The sequence below is a fragment of the Phalaenopsis equestris genome, unplaced genomic scaffold (genome assembly GCF_001263595.1).
Source record: "Phalaenopsis equestris unplaced genomic scaffold, ASM126359v1 Scaffold000376, whole genome shotgun sequence".
NCBI classification, from domain to species: domain Eukaryota; kingdom Viridiplantae; phylum Streptophyta; class Magnoliopsida; order Asparagales; family Orchidaceae; genus Phalaenopsis; species Phalaenopsis equestris.
Genome location: NW_018164818.1, coordinates 342,693 through 360,263, shown reverse-complemented (window position 1 = coordinate 360,263; position 17,571 = coordinate 342,693). Strand labels below are relative to the sequence as shown.

Sequence of the window (17,571 nt, the reverse complement as noted above, 5' to 3'; positions counted from 1 at the left end):
TTCATTAATTAGCTTAGCGTCGTGATGACCTTTATATTGATATTTATTATGTATAGAACTTAATATCAAATTTTTAAATTTCAGGCATGTTTTTGTTAATCAAATTATTCTTCAATTATCATTATTGTTATCATTATTATATGTATTTGTATTCATTACTCTCTTTAATAATTAAGTTAATAAAGTTTTATTTCCAATTTATCTATAAGTAACTAAACATGGAATCATTATTTAATACTTGTGATTAAGATAATTTATATAACTAAAAGCATAATCATATAACCTTACCCTTCTCTTCCGTTGGTTGACCTTCCTGCACACACTCATGACTCTTTTTTCTCTTCTCCTGTGTCGAGCTCCTCTCCTCCCAAACGAAGTTCGCAAGCGTCGTCCTTTTTTCTACTCCTCAAAGCTGTTTATCCTGCTCGATACTCCTCTTCTTTCACACCGAACGCATTCTATACTCGAAGCTTCTTCCCCACAGTGAAGTCGATGTTCATGCCGCTGCTAGGGTTCATCCTTACTTTCTCGATATTGATCCCCTTCTCTTTTGCACAACATCAATACTTCAGGTTATAAGAAGCACTCGACTCCTTCCTCGGAGCAATGACTCTTACTGCTCCCAACACTCCCTCTATCTTCCTCCATCGCATACAACAACACTGCTCATGGCTTGGGTTGTGCATATAAGATTTGAAACTACCCCCTTCCTTCTTTTGCTTTCTCTTACTCTCTCTCTCACTCCACTTCCTCTCTCTCTCATGTTCGTTCTCTGTTTCCATTGGTTTGAACGGGTCATGCGACTCCTAAAGATGAACTCGAGGTGTCGCTTATCCCTTAACTCTTAACTGCCTATTCAATTTATATTAATATGCATATTATTAATATTATTATTATTTAAAATTTCAATTATTATAATATTCTCTCCTTATAAAGTTTCGTCCTGGAACCTCATGAACTTCTCATAAGATATTACAACTTATGTAATTAAAACATAACTATCCAAATTAATCATAAAAGTTTAAATCTTATTAACTGAAATCAAGAATAAATACAATAATTCAAACATTTGATATTAACAAATCCAATCAACAATCCTCAAGTAATTGAAACATAATAACTAACATAACAACAATTTAGACAAATCATCCATCAAATTTTATGCGTCAATATCAGTGACAATAGTTTCTTCAGGTTCTGGATGAGGCAGAGAATAGACTCTTGGTCGAGTGTTCTGCTTTGGTTGCTCCTTACAAGTAACAATATCAGCTTCTATCATCCTTTGTTGGCCACTTCTAAAAGTAAATTCCTTTGAGTTGAATCCCTTCTTGAGTTAGCATTTGATGTGGATTTCAGAGAAAAATTAGGGAAATTTTTTATCTAATTTCCAGGTTGTCTGCATAAATAACACACTTTCAAACCAAATAACTGTCACTTTGATATTGCTTCCCATATTTAATACAAGGCTTTATATTGCAGCTATCAGTTTGGCTAATAACTCCACCAATTTACTAATAACTCCACCAATTTAATAACTCCACCAATTTAGGGCGGCTAATAACTCCACCAATTTAGGGTGGCTAATAACTGCACTTTATTTCCTCCCCACTATATTCTCTTGAATGAACTGTTGGTGCTACTTCTTCCAAACTCTTTCTCTTGTGTACGTCCTTACGGTTTTGAGTTTGCTGAACATTAATTTCTACTCGTCTGGCCCTCTCCACTAGCACTGAATAGTCTTCAATCTCAAGTGATACTAGTTTCTGCCTGATTGAATAATTCATTACAGAAAAAAAATATGCGACATTCATCCTCTGCAATAGGAATGGGTTGTGATGCATATCTCGACAACATAGTAAACTCCGCTTTGTACTGCATAATCAATTAATCTCTTTGCACTAATCTAATGAATTTATCTTGCATCTGGCTTTTGGTTGATAATGATACAAATCAATCTGCGAATGTTCCCATGAACTCGTCTTACTGTACCAAAGGGCTAGGTCGACCACCAAATTTCTTCTGTAACTAACCTTCCCGCCATCTTTCAGCTTCCCTCTTAAAAGCAAATGTGGCAAGGGTAACTCTCCTTTCTGGTGGACATGCCATACCATCCATGATTTTCTCCACCCTCAAAAGTTAGTTCCTAGCTTCCACTGGTTCTGATCCAGAAAATAAAGGAAGTCTCATTTCCTAAAAAAACTTCAGGTAGTTATCATTAGTGCTCCTCCACTGATGCTATGATACTGGAGGTAATCTGAAAACAAAAAAGAATACAATTATTATTGTTGAAACTTAGAATGGAACACAACAAGAGTTTATAAACTGGAAATAAAATGACACAGATGTAAATGTGGCTCTAGGGCGAGGGTAAAGGCAAAGGTGATGAGCTCCAGGTGGACAATAGGTGTGAGGGATAGTTTGAGAGGTTATGTCAACAAGTGGATGATAAGGTGGCTTTGGCAGCAGGGAAGGTGCTGGATGATCTTGGCAACAACTAGTCAGGCGTAGGCTAGGCTTGGCAGCAACAGGGGATGTGTTGGATGTTTGGGCGGCCACAAGGGAGGAATTAGGACGACGGGGCGGCAATAGGGGATGTGTTGGACGGTTGGGTGGCCACAAAAAAGGAAGCAGGTAGGCAGGGCGACGATAAGGGAAGAAGCAGGGCGGCCGGGTGATCGCGGGTGAAGGCATTGGAAATCGATTGTCAGCAGGGAAGAAGGAATATGACATGAGATTGACGAGATAACCACCACCTCAGAGAAGGATACAATCAGAGCATCACTTGTCCTTGACTACAACCCTAACAAGGTAAGAGAGACATGACAGCAGGAACTCTGAAATCAGAAAGAACAAAACTAAACTCTAAAGCACTCAAACAACTATAAATAGATTAAACGAGAATAAAAGAAGGGGGAAAAGGGGGCGATAGTTCCCGCCCCTTGAAAACAATTGATTGTTCTACCAGGAGGCTTGACCCGAACCCTCTGCTGGTCGGTTCAACGGGTCAAACCTTACGTCATGCTAGCTTAAGATTGAAAATTCTTAATCATCTGAGTCATAAAGTTCATCATATCAGAAAATGTATTAACACTGACTATGACGTTATGGGGTATATTAAATTCAACATTATCATTCTTGACCTTTCCCTCCTAATCATCCATAATTCTGAAATAATAACAAAATAATTTAATTTGGCTCACTTAAAATATTTTTTATAACTTAATTCAATCGTTTTATTGGCTCTTTCATTCATTAAAATTTATGTTGGTTAATCTAAACATTGCTCTAATGCCACTTTTATCACGATCCGACCTGGAGCTTGAAATTAACTAATGCGGGAACGGATGGTCGGATGTTGGAATTAAGTTTTCTATTATTTTATTTCTATCTCTAGCGGTTTAATATTTAAATATCCATAAAAGAGATACTAAAGAAAGTAATTTAATTAACAAATAAAATTTTTTACCTTTTCGGTCGTTGTTCTTGCCTCGTGTACACATTAACTTCTCTTTTATTCATTTATTTAGAAGCTTAAAACCTAAAAAAAATATTAAAACAACATAATGAATAATTTAAAGATAATTCAAGAACAATCACACTTATAAACTATAATAATCTAAGGAAGAGAAAACAATATACATTTTGATCTTTTATATTTATATAAAAATCTTGTTATGATCTAATATATATGTTCATGACATTAACTTAATAGAAATAACTTAAAATTTTGTATCCATTAACTTTAACTGTTCTATTCAAACTTTAATATTTAACTTTACTTTTACATCATATTATTAACATTTACATGTGTCTTAGGAGCACTTTCAAAAAATAACCTAACAAACCCCTGATCGATATTATCTTGTCAGCATAGCGTTTTGTGATCTAATTTAGACGTTTGTCTGAGATAAAAAGTGCCTACTTACTCCTAGTCGATATTCTCTCGTGAACACAGTGGTTATCAATCTAAACATAAAAAAATCCGTTCGTCCTGCTTGATACTTTTCTTCCTTTGTGCTGAACGTTGTCTGCACTCAAGGCTTCCCCACAGTGAATTCGATGTTTCACGCCGTGGCTAGCGTTCTTCCTTACTTCCTTGATGTTGATCGCCTTCTTATTCGCACAACATCAAAGCTTCGAGGTATGAGAAGCCCTCGACTCTTCTTCCTCCTCCTACTTAAAGCAACTATTCTTATCTCTTGCAAGCCTCCCTCTGTGTTCCTCCTCCCCTCGCATACAACAACACCGCTCCCTGCTAGGGCTACGCATGCAAGGTTCAAAACTTTCTCCTCCTTTCTTCCTCTTCTTTCTCCTTCGCTTTCCCTCTCACTCCACTTTCTCTCTCGCACGCTTGTTCTTTGTTTCATTCTGTTCGAATGGGGCATGCGACTCCCAAAGATGAACTCGAGAAGATGCTTTTCTTATAACTGCCTATTTTATTTAGATTAATATTCATATTATTAATATTATTTTTATTATTTAAAATTTCAGTTATTACGGTCATGGTCAAAGATGGAGACGGGTCACTACGGTATTGTAGTAGAGATTGCATGTGTTGTTGTGGGATTGGAGTTGTGAGTTTGCTGACAGCTGCAGCTTCATGGATTTGTTGAGCTTTTTGTTTGTAGTGGAGCGTGCTTATGATTGCGAATTGGAGCAGAGAGAGAAGAGAAAATTAGCACTTCACACCGTGTATTTCAAATTTGCCTGCTTTGGGTAAATTCAAAATACAATAAAAATGATATATGGGGAGACTTTCAAACTCCTCAAATGAATGATTTGAATTTTCTTTTTTTCCAGCCAAGTACTCAAGTCATGAAAGCCTTGCGTTTAAAATGTAACACACCCCTATTCATATTTTCTCAAGTCCGTAGCAGCTTTTGATTTAAGGTTCTTTAGACCAAAATTATTATTTATTAGAGTTTTGGAAAAGAAGTGTTTTGGTATCGACTCTTTGCTTTTCTTCAAATTATGACAGTTTACAAATATTTTAACAAATTAGAGTTTGGGTAATTTTGTTTAGAAAGAATATTTTATTGTATCTCCTTATATATTTTGGTTCAGCTTATGACTTGATTATACAGAATCACTCAGGTCAAATATGTTCGTATTATCATTAAATGAACTTGCTAGGATATTGAGATTGAACTCGTTTGTTCTGTTGGTCATTATTAATTACCGCCTTTCACTTATATGTTACTTTTTCCTAATTAATTTCTTACTTCAAACTTGATTTTCTTATTTTTGAGAATTTATTATTGATTGTTTTGTAGAATACAAGGTTCACTCTTACAATAGAAATGGGCTTTGTGCCGTTGCATTTATGGATGATCATTACCCTGTACGAAGTGCATTTTCTCTCCTAAACACTGTAAGTTCATTTTAATTATGAAGTGGCAGCAGCACCTATGTTTATTATTCTGGCGATCTGTGGTCAGTATAGTTTTCTGAATTTGCTTGGGAAATATTTATGCTTGTTTTTATATAGTTGCTGATTCACTTCAATGCATTTCAAGAAATATTGTTGCTTGTTTCCAACATGGTTGTTGGATTCTTTCAATGAATTTTGTCAGCTAGTTCAACAAGATTATTTTTTTCTATTCCATACATTGAAGTAGTTGTGGCTGAATAATAGTTTCATCCAATATTTTACTGGGAGACTTCCATTTTATTATAGATTGCAATTATTGATATTATATTTCTATATATAGCTAAAGATTTGTGGTGGTTTTCATAATTAATGTATTTTAATTGAGAGAACTCCGTTTAGGCCACATAAATGTATTCATACTTGTTCTGTTTTAAAAAAAATTATTTTTGGGGAGTGGCTTAAGGATTTTTGCCCCAAGCCCACGAGGTGGGCGTAAATTGTGTGGGGCTCACGCGAGGGAAGAAGTGAAGCGCCATACGCCTCATAGGGCGCACGTCCCACCTCCTAATCGAGTAAAGAGGGTGAAAATCCCTAATTTCAAATACCTGTTTGATTCAAACCACACACAGTCATCCCTGCAGGCTCTCTACTTCATCGCACACACAGTTCGAACTTGACAGGTTTTCTCCTTCGACTTCTCCTTCTTCTTCTTCCATCGACATCCCCTTCTTCTTCGTCTTCTTTTTCTTCCTTTGACATCCCTTTATCTTCTTCTTCTTCTTCCTCTTACTTCCTCTCCTCCACACGGTTTATTCCTGCACTCACATCGTTTGTGTCATCTTCGTCTCGCACGCAGGCTATCTTCGTCTCGCACGCAGACTATCTTCATCTCGCACGCAAGCTCTCGCACGGCATCTTCATCCCGTCTGCGACTAGTGAGGCTTGCGATTTAAGTAGTGTAGAAATAATGAAATTATACGAGTTTTATTCTTTAATTTATTGTTGCACTGTAAAGAAAATATTTTGGTTCCTGTTTTTGTTGTAGCCTCACAAATTTGATTGTATACCGGACTTTTTATGCTTTTATCAACTGTAGCTACAATGAGGTTACTGTTTTTTTTCTTTCATGTTGAAGGTTTACTAGAAATCACTGTAGCTAAAATAAATCACAATTTTTTTTATGTTTACAGTAAACTACAATTTTTTTTTTGTTTTCAATTTGCTAGAGCCTAGAGGTAGATTTCAACCAATTGTTTTTTTAAATGTATTAGGCTAGTTATTAACCTGTTATGAAAGACTAGTATTGTGTGGCTGGTAGTAGTCGCACTAGCAAGAAAAGTTTTGCATGAAAATATACAACAAACATACCCAATGAAAAATATTTTAGATGTCAGTTTTGCAATCAAGTGTGCTGTTGAACAATAAACAGGATGAAACAACATCTTGCGAGCACACACAAGGACATTGAGCCATATTCTAAAGCCTTTGCTGAAGTTCAAGTGAGATGCAAGAAAGCATTAGAAGAAGATGCAAAAGTCAAAGCACAATGTGACATTGTCTTAAATGATATTAGAAGTAGTGCAATAAATATTGGTGAAGGTCAAAATGCTACAAATTCATCATTAGTTGACTCCCGTCAGAGGCCACCTAGAGTTAGATGTCCAACGGATTCTTTCACCATAACACAAGTAAGGAATTCTACTCTAAATTCTAAGTACGAAAAAAGATGAAAGAAAAGAAGCATGTAGGGCAATTGGTAGATTCAACTACTCAGCCGTATTGACGTTTAATATTTTCAATGACTCATATTACATGTTTATGTCTGAAGTAGTTGCTAATTTTAGACTCGAGTTTACTCTGCTATAGTACATGAATTGAGAACTTGGATACTCAAAGATGAGGTTGTTACAATCAATAAGATGTTAGCGGAGCATAAAAAAACATGGAGTAAATATGGGTGCTCGGTTATATCAGACAATTGGACAAATGAAAAAAGTAGAACTTTGATTAATTTTCTTGTGAATAGTCTAGCTGAGACTTTTTTCTTAAATTTGTGGATGCTTTAAATTTGTGGATGCTTCTAATTTCTAATGCTATAAAAAGTGGTGATTTACTATTCACTTATTTGGATGACATGATTGAGAAAGTTGGAAGTGTAAATTATAATAGATAATGGGTCAAACTATGTGAATGCAGGTAAAAAAATAATAGAGAAAATATAACATATTTATTGGACACCATGTGCCGCACATTGTATTGACCTAATGTTAGACGACATTGAAAAGTTGAAGATTCACGAGAACACACTTGTAAAAGTAAAATAAGTTGTAAAATTCATTTATGGGCACACACGAGTTCTAGGTTTGTTGATATCTTTTATAAAGGAGAGGGAACTTGTTCGTCCAGCTATCACATCATTTCTTATGGCATATTTGACCCTTCAAAGCATTTACAAGCAGAAGCTACCACATTAGGCAATGTTCTCCTGAGAATCACGGTGTTCTAGTCAATGGGAAAAGTAGATGACATGTATAAAAGTTCAAGCTGTTATTTTCTTTGATCCACATTTTTGTAGTCATCTTGCTTATTGTATCAAAAGTGTTGTGTCACTTGTAAATGTTCAAAGAGAGGTTGACCCAGAAAAAATGCCAGTCATGGGTTATATTTATGAGTTATATTTATGAGTTAATAGTTAATAGATTCAGCAAAAGAAAAAAATTATTTTTAATTGTGGGCATAATGAAAAGAAGTTTGGACCTATTTGGTGGAAAATTGATGCAAGATGAAAAATCTAACTTCATAGACCACTACATGCAGTTGTTTATTATTTAAATCCTCAATTTCACTTTGAGGATAATATTTCTAATAATAATGAGGTAAAAGAAGGGTTAATTGCTTGTATAGAAAGAATGTTGGACTATGAAGATCGTTTTAGAGATGATATTTAATTAGGCTTGTATGATAACTCACGAGGAGACTTTGAGAGTTAAGTTGCTATGGATTCAGGACAGTTGAGATCTCGTGCTGATTGGTGGATGAGATTTGGTGGGAAAACACTTGAGTTAACGAATTTTCTAATTCAAGTTCTTAGCCTCACATGTAGTTCATCATGCTGTGAAAGAAATTAGAGAGCTTTTGAATTAGTAATAATTTTTTTATTTCTTAAATTTTAAAAGTATTACTATTTGTTTTCATAATCACATTTTAAAAATAATATTTTTTTATCTTAGATTTATACCAAGAAGAGGAACAGGTTGGAGCACAAGAGGTTGAATACTCTTGTATTTGTAAGATACAATACTTGATTGAGAGAGAGAAGTATAAGAAGAAAACAAGACTTCAATCAAATACTGATAAATGATATAGATTCTGATGAAGAGTAGACTATTGAGAAAAAAAAATTCAATGCTTTCATAGAAACCTTCTTGGATAAATGAAGAACAGGTTTTTGATGCTGATGTAATCAGAAATACGCTCACGACAAATGCAAATAAACAATCACAAATTATTACACAAGGAAGAAATGACATTTTTATAACATTCTCACAGGAAAATGAAGATGAATGAAAGAACAAGTTTTATATATACATTTAATTCATTTTTAGACAAATATGCATTCTTATTTTTTTATAGAGAAAAGATCCTAAATATTTACGAATGCTATTTCGCTTGTGTTTTTAATTTAGGTGACAATGATAAGAAGAAATAAATTATGATTGTGTCTGAGATTGAGCATGATGATGACTTCAATGAAGTTGACAATGAATGTAGTGAATATGAAGGACCTAGTTGCGATTTGGACACAACTATTGGTGAAGAAAAAAAAAATTTGATGATGAATTTGAAGAATGAATAAATTTTAAGGATTGAGATCAAATGATCATAAATTTATTTTTTTTATCAAACATGTTTACTTACTTTTATATGTTTCTACTTTTTTTTTGGTGGATTTTTGCTAGTATCTTGAAGACTCGAATCCTGTAAGACTTGTTCTATTTGTGTTTATTTTTTTTATTATGCACATATAGTTTATTTTTTTCCTTAATATTTATATTCCTTTTTTTTTCTAATACTGGGGGCTTACGCCCGATGCCTTGTGGCTTACGCCTCACCCTATAACAGCTAAGAAGCCCCACCCAACACCCACGCCTTTTAATACATTGCTATTGTTGGCTTGCAGTAGAAGACCATTGAGTCACAACTAGAAACTGACTCGTTCTAACTAGCTAGTCCCTTTAACTAGCATTGTTAAATATTTATATAACAAGTGTTGTGGGTTTTTAATCTGGGGATCAAATCTGGAGGATGATTAATAAAATTGTCTTTGATCACCATTGGAGATTTAGACCGTGAAAAGATTAAAATGATTAGGATCTTTAAAATTTGAACCTATGATGCACTAGAAAGACTGCCAATGGTATTGATTCATAGATCACACCGTTGGGATTGATTATCAAGTCAATAACAATGCTTTTGTGAAGATGATTTAAGATCAGGAGGCTGCAAAATTTTGACCTATTTGTATATGCTTCAACCACTGGTCCCTCTCAAGTGTGCATAATAGTACGCATGTGCGTCAATGGAAATTTTAGGCTTTTTAGCCACTCTTTATACTTGTGAGTTAGCTATGAGTCTCTGTGATCACGAAAGGTTATGCATCCAAACAGTCATCTTGGAATGACAGTTGACCCTATATTGGGTTCATAACTTGATCATTTTTAGGTTGATCAACCTGAATCTGACCAATTTCTTATGTCTTTATTAGGGTTAACCCAAATTTGACATGGTACTTATTGAATTGTATATATACTTCAAAACGTAGGGTTGTATCCTCGTCAGTTAGAATGTTACCCCATTGCACAATGTTTATGGTTTTAGAAAGTTTGTGCTGCAGGTCTTGCATTTTTTTTTTGGTGGCAAAATTTGCATTCTAACTTATGTAACATGAAGGTTTCATGAATTCCAATGATAAATTATTCATTTTATTCTGATGCGCGGTTTTGTTTTTTGGCACCAAATTATGCTGTGGGGATTCTTCATTTGTTGTTATCTAACATTTCCAAGTGCGTCTATTCCAAAACATAGTTTTGTCCCTAAGTCTAGATCGCCTATCAGAAGCTTTTCTGGGATAATCTGTTACCAATTAACCTTTTGACAAACAATTACTTCGATAGAGTGCTCTGCAGTCCTTTCCCGTTTGGTTGAAACTGTCTAGAAATATATTTCTTTCTTAATTTTATTGAACTTTGAACAAGGATTTAGTAAGTTCCCTGCTGCATTTTCTTTTTCGCTCTGGATGCTCAGTCTCTTAAACACATTATTTGTTGCTCATTTTACTGGTTTTTTCTTCCCTTGCATGCCTGATACATGGCAAATATCATAATGCTGTTCCATTTTCATCTCAATAAACTAGAGGAAAGTGTTCTGATGCCTCTATATGAAATATGTTGCAGTTAATAAGCAGTGGTTTCTTAGAATTCTGAAGTTTAGGGCGACAATCTGGTCAGCCTTTTGTTGGCTCTTTTCCAAGTTTGCCCTGGCCTGGCTTTGATTAGAAAGCCTTTTTGGATTGCATTATGTTGCTCTGGTTAATAACGTCTTTTTATGTTTTAAGCTGGTTATGAGTGCTCGTATCTCAAGTCAGATTGCTTATTCGGCTTACACTTTCTTTGAAGCACGTTCATAGGTTAGGCCTGGATGTTCTTAGGACTTGTCACGTCTATTTGATAACATGCTTACTAGAATGCTGTTATTGATTCTTTTTTCTTTTTTGGCGTATAGTTGCAATGCTTGAATTTGTATTTTATGTAAATTTTCTCTTGAATTTGTATTTTATGTAAATTTTCTCTTCATATGAATCCATCATCCTTGAAGGTGCTAGATGAGTACCAGAAGGCATTTGGGGAATCATGGATACAAATTCAGACAGATGTCACCCAGCCGTGGCCATACCTGAATGAGGCTTTAACAAAATTTCAGGTTTCCCTTCTCTTTCTTTTGGTTGATAGTTTACTTGCTATTTTTTGGCATTTTAAATTATTGACTACTGTCGGTAGCATCACGTTTAGTCTGTAGAAGAGATGTTGCCTGTACTCTTGGCAAAGTTCAACTTTTTAAATCTCAATTTGTGTCAAATTCTTCTTGTATGTTTCATTAGAAATCCTTTTTTCCACTTCATTGGCTTCTTCTCTCTCATGCTTCAATATTATTGTCATTTTAATATATAGAATAAAGATAGTTATTTTTAATTTGCCTGAGGGAAACAAACTGTGAACTATTTTTAAAATGATTACATGCAAAGATGTCTCATACATGTGACTCAGTTGATAAAATAATTTCTCACTAAAAAGAGAAAATTTTCTTAACCAATGTATAAAGAAAATATTTTGATTAAATGGGCAAGATATTGAGGTTGCCCATAGGTAAAATTATAATAGCTGATAGAGGTTTTGCGACATTAGAAGGGAACTTTTTTGTTGCAACAGAATTATGAGTGCCGTGGATCATCAAAAAAATTGAAGTAAATATGCTATATTAGAAAAACATAATCTATTCAAACGAAGTGATATACTTTAGCTAATAAGAGAAACTGTTTTTAGAGAGAAGTTACTAATTTTCCTGCTGCAGAAATTGGATGTTTCAGAATCACTCTTCGAGTTTGTTGCTTTTAAAATAATAATAGCCATTGCTATTTAATGCTTATTAAATTTTTGAGTTTTTATGGTGTACATGTTTATGCTTTTTCTAATATTTTGTCAAATTTGTAATTTTCATTGCAGTGAATGCTTTTTAAAGTATTCTTGGTCAGCGGTATATTGATAAACTTACCTTTTCTTGTTGGTAATTTATATCAGGATCCTGCTGAGGCTGACAAGTTGCTGAAAATTCAAAGAGACTTGGATGAGACCAAGATCATTCTGGTAAATTGCGCTTTACTCACGCCGCTATAATTTAGCGTAGAACTTTTTAAAATAATTTTCATATGTATATATGTATAATTTTTTGAGAAATAATAAACTAATGCTAATATAAATTGAAAACGGAGTATTGCTTTAGCAGTTTTTATTGCAAGGGTCATTCAAATGAATTGATAAAGTAAAATGATGGAAATCTAAAAGTATGTACTTTTCATAAAAGGTGAACATTGATATACCATTATGAAGTTTTCGTGATTATGAAATTATTCTCTAGTTTTCTTATTATCTCATTAAGTTTGGCTTACTATCGCAGTCATTTCGATTCAGCTATTAGCCTATTAGATGTCCTTATCCAGTTGTTTCCATTCGTCAATTTTAGCATGCAAATACTCTTCTATTTTGTTCTAACATGAAAAAAAAAACATGTTTTCTATCCTTATGTATCACTTATTTTTAAAAATTAAAATATAAATCTTTATTTTTACAAACAACAATTCCACACTTGGCAGTCAGTTTCCAAAAACCCTTCATATCAGTACATTCACACAATCCAATGCATTTTCATTACATGTGCCTTTACTGAAAGAGATGAATTTCTTTATTGGCCGACACAATGACCTCAAAGATCACATGACTCAATACTGAGCATCTTGATGTGTGTTTGGGATAATGTTTGTCTTGTGCTAAGTGTCTAGTTTGATTAGCCCCAAACAAAAGCTCGCAAGCCACATGAACAAGGAATTGGAGAACTATGCCATTGTAGAGAAGATCGAAAAAAGGATACGATGGGGTTTAGATGGAAAAAATGTTGTTTTGAAAATACTAAAATAACCTTTTTTTGTATTTTTTAAAACAAAGTAATTTATTTTCAAAAACAAACAAATTAAAGTATTAACCAAACAAAATATTTTATCATTTTAATTGTTACAAAAACAAAAATAAGAAGTGATTCCAAATAGGGCCTTATCTTGTGTGTGCGACTGCAATATTGTTTAGATTGGCGTGTACCTTTTTTTTTTTTATCGATGTGAATTTCAATCACTATAAATTTTATGCTATTTCTCATATTTCCTTGGATTTTGAATTTTTTGGAACTTTTATATTATCTTTTGGGTCGAGCAAATTGTTTTTTTTAATTAGTATGGCTATTATTTTACACCTGATTGATATGTTTTTATTTGATCACATTAAAGAAGATTATTCCATTGTAGGTATTTCAGTGGAGCTATATCTTGGCTTAACTAGTGACCACTTATGCTTAGGAAGGATTTCATGATTAAGGATGTATCTATTCACGGGAGTTCAACTCTGCATTTCACACTCATCTTTGGGAGATTTTTTGCTTTTACAGTTGAGTAGTGCTCGTGATAAACCTAGAACCGTGATTCAAAGTAGATATTATTGGCCTAGTTTAAAAGAGATATTTGCATGCATAGTTTTGCAATAGAGATAATTAAAAACAACTGAAGGAGGAAACATAATTTTGTGCTTTATAAACTATTGTCTGTTCCATATAAATATTTGGAGGATGTCAGTATGACTTTTGTTTTAAGATATCCACCAACTTTAAAGAAACATCATTATATTGTTATAGTGATTCATTGCTTTTCAAAAATGAATTATTTCATATCATATCATAATATGGTTTATGCATTTCTTGTAAAGATTGGTTTTAATGAAGTGATTAAACTGCATGGAATTCCAAAAATCATTGTAGTTGACTCGAATGCGAAAAAGTTCCTTAGGAAAATTTTATAGAAAATTGTAAATAAACTTAAATTTTCAACTGCCTATCACCCATAAATTAAAGAACAAAGGTAATTAATAGAAGTTTTTGTGTTTTTTTATCTTGTTAATCATAGAAAAAAATCTTGTCGGGATTTGATATTTTCTATATCTTAGTTTGTATACAATTCATCTACTAATATTCTGAAAGCATTAGTTCATTTGGAACTTAGGTTTTCAACCTCGAAAACAATCTTGCTTAAATTCCTATCAATTTTATATATAGTGAATTTGCACTATCTTCGGCTAGCGTATCAATCAATATCATCAGCTAGCATATACCTGATTTACATTAAGATATTTGCAAAAAAACTAATTGTTAATTATGAGGATTATGCATTTGTTGCTAATGTTAACTTGATGCATGAAATTTCTTCAAATAATTGCCATTAATATGATCATGGGTTAGCTTTGCCAACCATCAAGTTTTATGAACGGGTAAGATCTACCTTAATGTGTCTGCTCGACCATAAAGAGGCATTCCCATGTAGCTCAAACTTCTATTAATCTTACATTGGGATAAGATTGATCATTGTAACATTATCACCAAATCTACAACTTTAAGTCCTTGGTCTGGCTCACTTATCATGGGCTTGAACCATATAACCTATGTTCAACTTGGGATTCCGCTGCATTCGCAAACAATTTTCATCCATCCTAAGTGGGGCATGCTAAATTTTGACAAGGGAAATACTTGAAGAATGGAGCTTCATCTTTAAAGGTAAAGTAGATTTAGCTCCAATGAAGATTGCACAAGGAGTATACTGAGTTGGTGTCCTATATGTTGTTCTATATGGATACAAGGTATTTGCTAACTTTCTTCGTTACTCTTTCTTGTTTTCAAGAGAACTTCTTGACCAGCTTGACCATTTTCTTATTGGAGGTTTCAACAATACCAGTAGCTTGAGGTTGTATATAGTAGAGTAACACTAATTAGTATAGCAAAAGCCAGAAATAGTTCCTTAACTATCAACCAGTGACCAATTTAGTCTTATATTTTTAAAATGTTTAAATTTAGTCCCAAACTATTAAAATTTGATCCAAATTAGTCCTTAGGCTAAATTTCATGGATGAAGTAAATTCAAAATGTTAACTTTGAGGGTATTTTAGGAATAAAATTTTAAATGCAATTTTTTTTTTATTATAACTCTATTTTCAGATGTAATAAATTATTTAAATTTATTAATGAGGGTAAATTATTATTTTATGAAGTAAATAATCAAATATAGTTATCCCACATTAAGGAATTTGAATACATTATCATTAGAATAAATATAGGCTTGAAGTAGAAATGAATTTTTACTTAAAAAAAATAGCGTAATATTAAAATAATGTATTGCATGATAGAGAAATATTTTATTGCGTAATATTAAAATAATATCCAAATTTTATTACATATAGAAATAATAGTAGAAGAAATTTTATTTAAATTTTTTTTTCTTAACATACCCATAAAGTTAAACAGTTTGCGTTAACTTTAACCTTAAAAATTATTCTATGGAGTAATTTGGATCACTTTTTAATAGTTCGGACTTAGGTGGAGCAATTTAAAACATTGGGACTAATTGGTCAACATTGATGGTCGAAGGATTATTTTAGGCTTTTGCTCCTAATTCATATTATGGTTATAAATGAAGTTTATAACTTTTTGTTTTTAAATTAGTGTCGTTATCAGATATGACCCACCATAATAAGCAAAATTAGAATACAATAAGATCTCGAAATTGTTGGAACACATAGCTCAACTTTAATTTTATAAGGGGAAGACTCATATTCACTTGGAAAAGTAATTGGTGGCTATAAAAAAAAAACTTATTCACCAAAGAAGTTGGATTAATGGAATTTATAAAAGGTGCTTTTAGCTCCCAATAGGGCATGGGAGTATTGTGGGATGAAGAGGATTTGGTTGCTGTGGAACAACGCATCATTAACATGGCTTTGATGAAATTTGTGGTCCATATCCACACAATTGTGGCTCATCAACCAGTAATCAAGGAGCTTGATCTTGTGCTTCATTTTATGGCCAGCATATTGAGATCTATAAAACCTATAATATACCTCATTTTAATCTTATTGGCCTCGACCTTAGATAGTGTGGCTATATTTGATCGAAAGAATGCCGATACGGTTTATCATTATAAGGGGGAAGACAGATTAATTCTAATGCAACATAGAGTAGTAGTTAAACAATTAAATGAAATATTTTTTAGGAAAGGTGGCAGAATTTGAAATGGTGCTAAAAGAGACATTGTAGCCAAATGTGGGATAGGATTGCTAGTTTCATCAAGATGATTGTTATAGAAGTTCTAGGGGAGTCTAAAAATAGATTATGCACTAATAAGTAGATTTGATGGCATGGTGATGAGATATAAACGGTTATTAAGAAAAACATGCTTTTAAAAAGTTACAAAAATAGAATATTAATGATATTTTTAATGATTATAAAAAAGTTAGAAATCGTGTACAGATAATAGTGAGTAAATCAATAGACACTTATTTTTATGATTTATATAATAGGATTATTAATAAAAAAAATGGAGAAAATGTGATATATAGATTCATTAAGGTAAGAGATTTAGGGGTTTTGGTTAAGTTAGATGCATTAAAGGTGAAAGCAATAAGATATTAAAGAAAAGGTACCAATGACAGGTAACAATGTTTTTTTGACAAATTACTAAATGGAAGATCTAAAGAAGAAATTATTTTGGAAGTACATAATAATCAATACAGTAAAGTTGTTATAGTGATTGAAAAATGGATTTAACTTTGCACAATGGTAAAGCTTTAGATTTAGATGAGGTGTCTATTGATATTTGGAGAATTATGAGAGATATTGTAGTGATTTTTTAAATATTTTTTTATAAGATTTAGAATTTAGAAAAATGTCAATTGGTTGGAGTAGAAGCATTTTGATATTGATATTTATTAGCAAAAAAAATATTCAAAATTATATTGAGTATAGATGAATTAAATAGAATTCAAAGGAAGCGACGCGCTGTATAATCTGAATACAGTGAAAAGTGTGCAAGGGTCGCTACACCGGCGCCCGGGTGTAGTGTTAAATAAGCAAGGGTTCTCACATTACGGTGAATGCGGGTAAAGAAGTTAGTCCATGAAACTAATATTAAGATAAGATCTTGGAATATAGGTACTCTCAATGATAAATTAATGGAATTAGTTGATATTATGATTCACAGGAAAATTAATATCTTATGTATTCAAGAAACTAAGTGGGTTGGAAAAAAGACTAATGAGATTGATAATTTAGGTTTTAAACTTTGGTATTCTGGTAAGAGTCGCACTAGAAATGGTGTAGGTGTAATTATAGATAACAGTTTGAAAGATAATGTTGTAAAAATTAATAGAGTTGGTGATAGAATTATAGGCCTTAAGATTATCATTGATACTGAGATTTTTAATATTATAAGTGTTTATGCTCCTCAAGCAGGTTTAGATACAGGGTCTAAAGATAAATTTTGGAATGACTTAGAAAACTTA

General features: G+C 32.8%; 1 protein-coding gene across 1 annotated transcript in view; it reads left to right on the top strand.

Moving 5' to 3' along the window:
- The window catches only part of LOC110026544 (VAMP-like protein YKT61), a 29,373-nt gene that overhangs the window by 2,545 nt on the left and 9,257 nt on the right, over window positions 1-17,571 (top strand). The window contains exons 2-4 of the mRNA XM_020727515.1: window positions 5,274-5,371; window positions 11,246-11,350; window positions 12,226-12,291. Coding sequence (XP_020583174.1) covers window positions 5,274-5,371; window positions 11,246-11,350; window positions 12,226-12,291 — 269 coding nt within the window. The remainder of the gene's footprint in view (window positions 1-5,273; window positions 5,372-11,245; window positions 11,351-12,225; window positions 12,292-17,571) is intronic.